General features: G+C 38.5%; 1 protein-coding gene across 4 annotated transcripts in view; it reads right to left on the minus strand.

Annotated features, from left to right (window-relative positions):
- IGF2BP3 (insulin like growth factor 2 mRNA binding protein 3) overlaps window positions 1–12603 on the minus strand; it is a 167181-nt gene that overhangs the window by 115591 nt on the left and 38987 nt on the right. For 3 of the 4 annotated variants that reach the window (XM_047752031.1, XM_047752032.1, XM_047752030.1), the window contains exon 3: window positions 3430–3478. In XM_047752031.1, the coding sequence (XP_047607987.1) occupies window positions 3430–3478 (49 nt within the window). Of the gene's footprint in view, window positions 1–3429; window positions 3479–9026; window positions 9216–12603 lie in introns of those variants that run through there. The other variant, XM_047752033.1, reaches the window with a different exon arrangement.

Consider the following 12603-nt stretch of genomic DNA (forward strand, 5'->3'; position numbering starts at 1 on the left):
TTACATGTACCAATCATTTTTTAAGGGATTCAGCCTGCATAATCCTATGACTGCCCAAAGCAAGCCAACATTATCATCCCCATGTCAGAAATGAGGAAAATGAGGCTCCAAGAATTTTAAAAATCAGTTCATAAACTAGTAAGTAGCAGAGCTGGGATATAGTTCCAAGTCTGACCCCAAAAGCCACCTGTAAAAAACTCTTACGGCTTTTCTAGATACTCTCCTCTGCTTCTAAGGACTTTTTAAATGGTTCATAAATAACTTAGTGCACATGTATGCTTGCATTTTTGTTACCCTCCTAAGTCTTACTTCATCACAGCCCCCTTCCCTTTCAATACACTATCATTTGACACAGAGTCATTTATCCTGCGGGATGTCCCATATTCTAGAATTACGTTGGTGTTTCTTTATGCCATTTTCTCATTTATGCCTCTATCTTCTATATTTCTTACAAATTCAAAATCAGATTGAAACTGAATTCAGGAATTCCTGTTGTGGCTCAGTGAAAACAAATCCGACTAGGAACCATGAGGTTGCGGGTTCGATCCCTGGCCTCACTCAGTGGGTTAGGGATCTGACATTGCTGTGAGCTGTGGTGTAGGTCACAGATGCGGCTCGGATCTGGTGTTGCGGTGGCTGTGGTGTAGGCCAGCAGTAACAGCTCTGATTAGACCCCTAGCCTGGGAACCTCCATATGCCACAAGTGCGACCCTAAAAAGAGAAAGAAAGAAAAAGAAAGAAAGAAAGAAAAAAAGAAAGAAAGAAAGAAAGAAAGAAAGAAAGAAAGAAAGAAAGAAAGAAAGAAAGAAAGAAAGAAAGAAAGAAGAGAAATTGAATTCAGTCAAACCTCTATTTTTTGACATGAGTATTTCATCTACGTTGCTGTGTATTTCTTATTACATCATATCACAAGGCCTGCAATAATGTCTGGTTATTCCATTTTCAGTCATTCTAAGAAAGTCTAAACCCTCTATTATACAGAGTCCAGAGCTTTAAGTGCAATATTATCACCTTCCATGAAAAGGTTTTGGACGAGACAATCAGCATATTCAGTGTATACAAATCAATTATACTAAGAGTCTCCTTAAAAAGGAAGTAACAGTTGGGATTCATATAAGTCTTCAAGGAAAAGAAATATACCAAAAGCTCATCCTGGTCCTGACAAGCTCTCAATAAATTTGTTTCTGTTAGTATTTCAAACCATCATTTAAGTTTTTAAAGGGATCAAAGGTCAAGAATTTCAAAATCTAGTTCCATGCTTCTTCACAATTCAGTATCTGTTCTTCCTTAATTCTTTCAACACTGAACATGAGCTGTGGTGTAGGTCACAGACGTGGCTCGGATCTGTTGTCACTGTGGCTATGGCACAGGCAGGCAGCTGTTGCTCCAATTCAAGCCCTAGCCTGGGAACTTCCATATGCCACGAGTGTGGCCCTAAAAGGCAAAAAAAAAAAAAAAAAAAGCCACCAAAAATATAAAAAACAATGCTCAAGACGCCACTTCAACCTAAATTTAAAGAGATACTATGAATGAATTAAAAGGAAACTGCCACTTGCCTATAGCTGATATACTACTTTGCTAATAATTCACTTACTTAAAACTGACTGCCACCATTTGACTAATTCATTTAAAGCTACATTACACCAGATACAGTTTCTCAAACAAAAAATCATATTTAATATTGCTCATGTCAAATAAAGGGGATTAATTAACAGATACACTCTACTACATATAAAACAGATTAACAAGAAAGACCTACTATAAGCACAGGGAACTATATTCAGTATCTTGACCTATAATGGAAAAGAATATGAAACATTATATATAACTAAATACATATATATATAACTGAATCACACTTTGCTGTATAACTGAAACTAACATTGTAAATCAACTATACTTCAAAATAAATTAAAAAGGGGATTAAATCAGTAATCTTGATATCATAAACCCTTGATTCAGGAACCCATCCTCCAAACTACTGAATTCCCTAAACAAATACTAAACTAAAACAAGAAAATGCATTGAGTTTAATCTAGTAAGCTACTGTTTCCATCTACCAAAAGTATACTTCTTTTTCTTCATTTTCTTTTTGGCCGTGCCCAACGCATGCATAAATTCCCAGGCCAGGGATCAAACCCACACCACAGCAGCAAACTCAGGGCAAGAGGGATAGCAGTGACACTGCCAGATGTTCAGCCTGCTGTGACACCAGGGGAACTCCAAAAGTATACTTTTTTTTTTTTTTTGTCTTTTTACCATTTCTTGGGCCGCTCCCTCGGCATATGGAGGTTCCCAGGCTAGGGGTCGAATCAGAGCTGTAGCCACCGGCCTACACCAGAGCCACAGCAACGCGGGATCCGAGCCACGTCTGTGACCTACACCACAGCTCATGGCAACGCCGGATCGTTAACCCACTGAGCAAGGGCAGGGATCGAACCCGCAACCTTCTGGTTCCTAGTCGGATTTGTTAACCACTGCGCCACGACGGGAACTCCAAAAGTATACTTTTTATACATTGCGTAACTTAAAAAAATATTCAACATAGACCAAAGAACGAAATCCTCTGCCGAGATTAAACTCAGTAACATTGTTCTGAAAATAAATATGCTGAAAAACATTCTGAGCATAAATAGATTTGTTACCAACTGGGACCTTAGAAAGTTAGACCAGCTTCCCTCAATTCACCAAAGAAACTTTTTAATCATTCTTTGCATTTTGATGAAGCTTCTGATTTAGTGACTCTTAAATGTCATTTTAGAAGACTAATGTGAAACACACAGAGCTCCTCAGTCTTGATTTTTGTACGAAAAACACATAAAACCTGAGCAGTTTTCCCTGCACCACCTTCTCCAAAGGGGGTTTTAAGAACTTTCAGGTTGCATTATCTGGAAGAGTCAACAGATATTTTCTTTTATCTTTTCAACTATGGAGTCTCAAATTTCTCACCATGACATCATCAGCATGGCTTGGAAATTGCCGGCACAGGCTACTGAATTGGGCTAAAAGATTTGTGCTTATATATAATTACTACAGTGCCACCATCTGAGCAAAAGAAAGCATAGTAACATTTTAAAATAAAGCATAAATAGCATCATTTGCTTTTAAAAGGGGGGGGGGGCTGAGAACAAAGCTTCATATTTAAAGACAATTAGCAAAACTCATCAGAAAGATCAAGATTCTGTTGGGATGTAACTCAATGAGGAAGTTTACCCAGTTAGCCCAGAATCTATTTCAACTTTATCTCAAACAGCAGATTTTTAAAAGATGGGGTACCCCTAACAAAGAAAAGCCCACTGTAAGACACAGATCATAAAAGAGAAGGATACTGTGTTCTAGCATATCCAAGAATTGGGAGCAGGAGAAAAACCTTCAGAAAAAGATAGGCTTAGATACCGAAATCTTAATTTTAAATAGAGAAATTCTTACCTCCCACTGTAAGTGAGGCGGGATATTTCGTATCTGAAGTTTCCGAATCCTGCAGAAGAATTAAAATTTTTTTAAAGAAAAAAAAAACATACAAGCAAAAGATATTAATAGCCAACATGGATATTTAGAAACTATTTAAGACATTAATTTTATATTAACTACAAACCAACATACAATAAGAAAATACAGCCCAAGAAGGCAAGAGGGGACAAAGTAAATCACAAGATGCACATTTAGACCATTTGGAAATCTAACATCACTGAATCGTTACAGTTTATTCTAAAAACCACTCAAATTGGCAGACACAATGTTGGAAAAACATTTCATGTGATGACTATATTCTAAATTCAAACCCTTTAACCTCAAAGTAAGCATCCCAGAATACAAATAAAGTCTTAGTCCACATGTTGCTAATCTGGGATCCCAGCCAAGGGGTCCATGGATAGAATTCAAGGAACTTGGATAGAAAGGGTGGGGTGCAACGGCAACCACATACTTATTTTCACTACCCCTTAATTGAAATTTAGCACTGCCTTTGATTATTAGTGTTGGCATCCAACCATCATATAATTACATGAATTGTACTTTTGACATTAATGTAATCAGCTATTTCCATATCACATTAAGTTGTTGCAGATCTTCAAATATCATGTATACATACTCATTTCTGTGAAAGTTAGCTATGTTGCTAGAACTTGTGGCTTATGTTAAGAAACATGTACTACCATAAGCTTTAACATTTTCCTAACTGTATTTCAAAATAATTTCCTTTAATAATCTTTTTTTATTTTGAGCATTTGAAAACATTCTAAGAGGTCCATAGAGTCCATGGTATACAATACATTAAAAATCCCCCCACCTTAGTTCAAATGCCAACACATACGCTATATATCTCTCTATATATATATATCTATATATATAACATAGCATACATTTTATGTAATAAGAAAATATCTCTTCTTTTTCTACCCCATCCTCAACACTATCCAAGAAAGGGGAGGGTGGAAGGAAGCAAGAGACAGTAATTATGGGAGACTGTACTATAGATACCACACACCAGTTACACCCTTAGAAAGGAAAGGAATTTACAGTCAACTAGCTATTTAAAAAAAAGAGAGAGACAGCAACTGAGCATGAAATCACAAGTGAACTAATTAAATTATTTCATTTCTCGAGACGGACTGCAAGTTTGGGGTTAGGAGATGCAAACTCTTGCATTTGGAATGGATATGCAATGTGATCCCACTGTATAGTGCAGGGAACTGTATCTAGTCGCTTATGATGGAACATGATGGAGGATAATGTGAGAAAAAAATATATATATATGTATGACTGGGTCACTTTGCTTGTATAGCAGAAATTGACAGAATATTGTAAATAACTATAACAGAAAAAATAAAAATCTTTTAAAAAATGTATTTTCACCAAAAAAAAAAAAATTATTTCACTTCTAGACCTACAGCTAATTTCCCTTTCTAGGTCAAATGACCTTTTTTTAAGTATTAAAGCAAAACCTACCAATTTAGACTAGATTCATAGCCTAGTCCTTTGTCTCTCCTATTCACCCCAAAGGCTAAGAACAAGTAAATGCCAAAGCCACTCCCTATCCTAGGGAACTCTAAAGAACATGAAGATTAACCAAACTCAGGTACATCATATTTGTTGTAATCATACAATAGGGGATCAAGGAAAAAGCATTTTTTACATTATTTTTAAGAGACAGTAAAATAAAACACAGGCACCCAGGGCAATGTACCAAAGAGACAGTGGGAGAAGGTCAATTTAAGGGAAAATTTTCAACCACCACCTAGTCTTAGAATTTACATATGGTATTCTGGGATCATGTACTAATAACTATTAAAGCTGCAGGATGTGTACTTTATCTCTCCTTTTGTATAAGTTTTATATTTTCTACAAAAGCCTGAAAAAATACACCCTATTAAAAGCATTCCTAAAACATAGATTCCATATCTGTCATATATTTCTTTAGCTAGCAGAAAAGTTACTCACACTGTGTAAATATTTATTCTGGGTAACCAAGGGACAAAGAATTATTTACTACACATTTTCAACTACTAATCTGTCTTAACCAAGCATTTGACACAGTAAGAAATAACAGAAACCACATCTTCATTTCTATTGGACTCATTTTTCTGAGTGCATATATATTAGCAAAAAATTTTCCCAAAAGCAAACACATAAGTGTTCATACAGAGTTCAGTCCTGTAATTATTCATTATTACAAATTAACAGGTAATTATTCATGATTACAAAAACAAGTACCTACTCCGCAGGGCTCCCAAGAAGTTCTTTAAATAGGATACCATCTTTTGCACATTAGAAGTAATCCATTAGTCATGTTTTCCCCACACATTCTTCAAAATGTACATCTGACACCCATTTACTTATAAGTTACTTCAGAATAATGATTTCATTTAAATGGCTATCCAGTTTCCATTACCTGATTCTCTCAACTTTCATTTTAGACAAACACCAGGATTATTGTCATACAGTTAAATGTTTTGACATCTACAATTGTTCATTATCACTTACCCAGGAACTCATCTTAAACTCTACAGTTTCACCTCTGGTTCCTAACCCCATGTTCCACTCTTCTCAGTACAAGAGCCAAAAGGCTCAGCACAAATAAAAGAGACCAGGCAAAGGCATGAATTCTAATGATCTAGCACATGAACACAAAGTTCTAACCTGGAAAGCAGCTGAGAAAATCTATCCCACACACCTGTACTAATCAAGGTGGCTATACACAATCAAAACACTATCACCTGCTTTCTGAGCTCCCCTCTCCCATCCAAGCTTCTAGAATTACATTACGTTTAGGTTTGATTCTAAACACTTAAGAGTCAAGAAAATGGATATTGATATTTGTTTCTACCATGTGATTACCAAATCATGAGAGTTCACTTTAACTACCACCAAAATAAACTGGTATTTCACCACCTCCTCAAACACACCTAAGCAGTACCAAGGCTCACACCCCTTAACAGCAGGACATCATTAGGCTGTCTTGGTCGCTGGCACATACAGAGCCTGGAACAGTGTTTGGCACCTAAGAGGCACTCAACTGATAGTTAAAGTAGCATCTGTTGGAGTTCCCTGGTGACTTGGCTGGTTAAAGATCCAGCAATGTCACTGCTGTGGTGCGGGTTTGATCCTGGCCCGGGAACTTTTGCATGTTGCGGTGCGGCCAAAAAATAAAGAAATAAACAAACTAAAAGTAACATTTGTTATAATACATAGAGGAGGAAGAAATCACAGGACTCACAGATCCACCATCCAGAAACCACTAACATTTCCAATGATTTCTCAGAGCTTATGGGGGAGTGAGAAACAGCCACACTGAAGTTTGAAGACAGAAACAGGAAAATACTGATTTAATCACCAGTGCTGTTTTAAAAGAAAACTTCCACACACTGTATTTATAAGTTAATCATACAAAATTTAAGGGTTTTCCCCACATAGGGGAAAAAGAGGTAGTTTAAGTTCTCATTTAACCTTTAAAATATGCCTAACTGTGCTTGCTTGAAATAGTTGTGATGAAAACTGAGTATTCATTATTATAAACTGACTTAATTACAGGATAAGGAGCCAAGAGAAAAGCTTGTGTAGATTCCTAAAGGTATTTTTAAAGTTTTTAGCAATAAATGGGATAAACTGATTTAAACTGATTTTACAGAAAATTTTAAATTGACACCAAACTAGGAAAATAAACCTCAAAAAAAATCATTAAAATAAAATAAAAAAATAAGAATGTATGTATGTATGTATGACTGGGTCACCTTGCCATCCAGTAGAAAACTGACAGAACACTGTAAACCAGCTATAATGGAAAAAAATAAAAATCATAAAAATAAAACAATAAAAAGAAAAAAGAGAAAAAAAAATCAACCTCCATATGCCCATACCAGCTTATCAAGTATGATCACCAGATCTTGTTTCTCTATACTCACACCTATACCAAGAAGACCTTCTTACATGGCCTATCATGCTACAATACATCTGTAAATACCAACAAAAGATTAGAACTTTTGTTTAAAAACAACTCTCACCAAGACTTCCTGCTGTGGCACAGTAGGATAGAATCTGACTGCAGTGGCCCAGGTCACAGTTAGGGTTCGGATTCAATTCCACGCCTAGGAATTTCCATATGCCCCAGGTATGGCCCACTAAACAAAAACAAAAATAGATAATGTGAAAAAAGATTATCTGTAAGTGTGTAACTGGGTCACTTTGCTATACAGCAGAAATTTACAGAATGTTGTAAATCAACTATAATAAAAAAAATTTTTTGAAATCCTGCTGTACAGCACAGGGAAACCATACCTAGTCACTTGTGATGGAACATGATGGAGGATAATGTGAAAAAAAATGTATAAAAATGTATAACTGGGTCACTTTGCTGTACAGCAGAAATTGACAGAACATTGTAAATCCACTATAATAAAAAAATTTTAATAAAATAAAAAAATAAACTATCACCATTATTACTCTTAAAAATGATTAACAAAAATTCTTCCATCATAGATATCCACCCTATTTTGAGTTGCCTAATAACCCTCTTTTTCAGCTGATTTGTTCACATCAAGATCCCAACAGGAGTTCTCTTGGGACGCATCAGGTTAAGGATCTGATACTGTCACTGCAGCAACTTGGGTCACTGCTGTGGCACAGGTTTAATCCCTGGCCTGGGAACTTCCACATGCCACAGGCACAGCCAACAACAACAAGGAGCCATACACTGCAGTTGGTTCAGTATAACTCTAGTCTCATAAGCAACATATTTCCTTTTTTATCCTTGTCACTTACTTGGAAAATTAAAAAAAAAAAAAAAAACCTGGAGTTCCCGTTGTGGCTCAGTGGTTAACAAATCTGACTAGGAACCAGAAGGTTGCGGGTTTGATCCCTGCCCTTGCTCAGTGGGCTAAGGATCCGGCGTTGCCATGAGCTGTGGTGTAGGTTGCAGACGAGACTCGGATCCCACATTGCTGTGGCTCTGGTATAAGCCGGCAGCTACAGCTCCAATTGGACACCTAGCCTGGGAACCTCCATATGCCACAGGTGCCGCCCTAAAAAAGAAAAAAACCAAAAACAAAACAAAACAAAACAAAAAAACCTGTCAAACCTCTAGATTTTCACTTCCTAGATTTTGCCAATTACACTCCCAAAATGGTGTTTAATATATTACTCTGACTCCTATAAAAGTGGTGATTAGATCTGAAAATTCAATTTGCTTTTGTTGCTGTTTAGAGAGAATCTATCACAAGGGAGCTTTTGTATGTTGGTGAAAAGATACATCAACTCTTCATCACAGGTGGTCTTCCTGTGGTACTGCAGTTACTAATGATCACTGCCTAAATCTACTGTTTTATTCCAGGTGGAAAACTGATTTTCTCATTCCATCCTGCCTTCCATATTTTTCTATTTATCTGGAGTTCTTCCATAAAGGAATAATTTTCCTTTATCAAGTATCTGGAAACTCTGAACAACAGTAAGGCCAGTAAAGACAGGATAAAAATTTGATTCTTTCCCTCCTGCATCAGATGTTTTTGTGCCCCTTATGACATCCCCTTGCTCACCTCTTGAGTTCATCACAGCTGTGCAAGACAGTCTCAGGCATGTTCAAGTTGTTGGACCTCCTTCCATCCTAAGAACACACCTCAGGAATCTGTTTCACCTCAGTTTTTTCTTACTTCTTCTTTTTAGGGCTGCATCTGCAGCATTTGGAAGTTTCCAGGCCAGGGGTCAAATTGGAGCTGCAGCTGCCAGCCTACCCCACAGCCACAGCAACATCAAATCTGAGTCTCATCTGCAACTATGCCATAGCCTGAGGCAACAACAGATCCTTAAATCACTGGGCGGGGCCAGGGGTTGAACCCAAATCTTTAGAGAGACCACTGAGCCACAACAGGAACTCCTCACCTCAGGTTTTTCTGCAAAGCCTCAGCAGAGTTCAAGAACAGCCCAGAAGCAAAGAGATGAATCTTTCAAGACAATCTGCAACTTACAGAAAAGAATGTGAGAAGCAGCAGATAAATGCCCCAGTCTCCCACTTGGAAGGCATTCTGTGCATTTCTCTAAGATCCTGTCTCCTTATGGCAACCTCAGTAAAGTACCCTTCATTGGCCTATCCTAAACCCTCATTTCACTCTCCCCATTCTCTCACTCTTGCTTCTTGAAATCATCTCCAAAACTAATCAGCTGCCAAAATTGCTGATTGTGGCTGCTGTGGCCCTAGTTACTGCTGTAGTGCAAGTTTCAGCCCTGGCCCGAGAACTTCTGCATACCACAGGCATAGCCAAAAAATAAAACAAAATAAATCAGCTTCATGCAAATCTTCATCTCAACCTCTTTTTTTTTTTTTTTTTTTGTCTTTTCTAGGGCCGCTCCCGCAGCATATGGAGATTCCCAGGCTAGGGGTCTAATCGGAGCTGTAGTCACCGGCCTACACCAGAGCCACAGCAGTGCAGGATCCGAGTCATGTCTGCAACCTACACCACAGCTCCCGGCAATGCCAGATCCTTAACCCACTGAGCAAGGGCAGGGATCGAACCCGCAACCTCATGGTTCCTAGTCGGATTCGTTAACCATTGCGCCATGACAGGAACTCCTCAACCTCTTCTTTAAGAAATTCCAAGACATCATTACTTCAAACTTTTCAGAATGATGAACTGGTCCCCTGGCATTGCACAAAGATGATCAAATGTTCATTTTTGTCAGTAACATTACAGGTTTGTGGATATTTTGTGTGTATCAACTCATGCCATTAATTTCTTTTTGCTGCTCACATTGCCCCATCTTTGGCTAGTCAATGGAAGCCTCTCCACATTGATCCTCTATCTTCCGAATGACTCTAGCAATCTTGGAGATCTCTTTTGCTTTCTGTTATGATAATACAAGTTCAAGTTCAACTTGTACACTTTCTGCCCCATTTGCAACCAGTTTTATCTACATGGAATACTGGTTCCTTTTAGTCAGAAATAATGCCCAGAGATAATCTGGTCACTAGTGTGCTTACTGTTATTGAGCTGGTCATTGCTTCTAGGCCACACTAGACAATACATATTTTATTTGAAAGAGAAATAAACCATTTGATCATGCTGATTACAGTCATCCTTCCACATTCAGAGGGGCTTGGTTCCAGGATCCCTTCAGATACCAAAATCCATGGATTACTTAAAACAGATTACTTAAAATAATTAATACAATGTAAATGCTATGTAAATAGCTGTAAATACAATGTAAATGAGATGTAAACTGTTGCCAGCACAAGATGAATTCAAGTTTTGCTATTTGGAACTTTCTGGAATTTTCTCCCCCAAACATTTTTCATCAGCAGTTGGTTGAATCTGTGGATGCAGAACCCACAGACACAGAGGGCCAACTCTGTTATTTTCAATTTAAGTTTTAGGTTACTAGCTTTTTGCCAGAAGTCATTTATATTTGCATCTTTTTCTCCCCATTAAAGCTTGACACTGAATATAAATAAGAATATAAACACAAAAATGCTTTATATCTGCTATGGACTGACTGTTTATGTCATTCCCCACCCCTACCCCCCGCAAAATTGGATGTTGCAGCCCTAAGCCCCAGTGTGGTGGTATTAGGAGATGGGGCCTTTGGGAAGTATTCAGGCTTATGTGAGAACATGAGGTGGAGTCTCCATAATGGGAGTACTGTTTTTTTGCTGCAGTGGTGGGGTTTTTTTGTTCTTTTATTTTTGTCTTTTTAGGGTCGCACCCGCAGCATATGGAGGTTCCCAGGCTAGGGGCTGAATTGGAGCTACAGCTGCCGGACTACACCACAGCCACAGCAACACCAGATCTGAACAGTGTCTGTGACCTACACCACAGCTGACGGCGACGCCGGATCCTTAACCCACTGAGTGAGGCCAGGGATCGAACCCAAATATTCATGGATACTAGTCAGGTTCTTAACCCACTGAGCCACAACAGGAACTCCGATGGGATTACTGTTTTTCTAACGAGAGCGAGCAGGACTCTCTTCACTGGCGTACACTTAGGAAAGGTTATGTTTGCCCAGAGCAAGAAGGCCTCTGTCTACAGGCCTGGAAGGTGGCTCTCACCAAGAACCCCCAAGAATCTGCCTGTACCTTGATCTTGGACTCCCTAGCCTCCAGAACTGTCAGCAATGTCTGTTGGTCTACTTGTGGTTGCCAAGAGAGAGGAGGGAGTGGGATGGACTAGGAGTTTGGGGTTAGTAGATGCAAACTATAGTATCTGGAGTGGATAAGCAATTAGATCCTGTTGTATAGCACAGGAAACTATATCCAATCACCTGTGATGGAAGGAGGATAATGTAGTAAAAAGAATGCATATGTGTGTGTGTATAGAGTGGATATTATAAGAAAAATAATGTATATATATGTGTGTGTGTATATAGGTATGACTGGGACACTTCGCTGTACAGCAGAAAGTGACAGAACACTGTGAATTAACCACAATAAAAAATAAGAGGAGGAGTTCCTGTTGTGGCTTAGTGGAAACGAATCCAACTGGTAACCATGGGGTTTCGGATTCCGTCCCTGGCCTCGCTCAATGGGTTAAGGATCTGGAGTGGCCGTGAGCTGTGGTGTAGGTCACAGACGTGGCTCAGATCCTACATTGCTGTAGCACAGACCGGCACCTGTAGCTCCGATCGAACCCCTAGCCTGGGAACCTTCATATGCTGCAGGTGCGGCCGTAAAAAGCAAAAAAAAAAAAAGAAGAAGAAGAATGAGGAGAGAAATGTCTACTGATTAAGCCATCCAGTCTACAGTACTTTGTTACAGCAGCCCACACTGCCTAAGACAGCATCTGTTATCTCATATAACCCTCACTGTCAGCATTTTATCATCTGGAGACAAAAGCCTAAGTATACCTTGTCTAAATACATGCTGCTCATGAGTGGCAGGGTCAGAATCCAGCGATGGGTATTTAGAGTCTATCCTCCTCACTGTATTCCATCTAACTAAGTTCACTTACAATCCAGCAAATAACATAACCATTATCCAAAATAAGTCAGAAAAATTTTAGGTTGCATGTTAAATCCAAAAGGTCAAAGATATGCCAATCTTAAGTAAAATTTTTACTTTACCCCACAGCTTTAAACCACACAATCAATTCACATACTAAGACTCAATACTGACATTCAACA

Source organism: Phacochoerus africanus, chromosome 11 (assembly GCF_016906955.1).
Source record: "Phacochoerus africanus isolate WHEZ1 chromosome 11, ROS_Pafr_v1, whole genome shotgun sequence".
In the NCBI taxonomy this organism is placed as follows: Eukaryota; Metazoa; Chordata; class Mammalia; order Artiodactyla; family Suidae; genus Phacochoerus; species Phacochoerus africanus.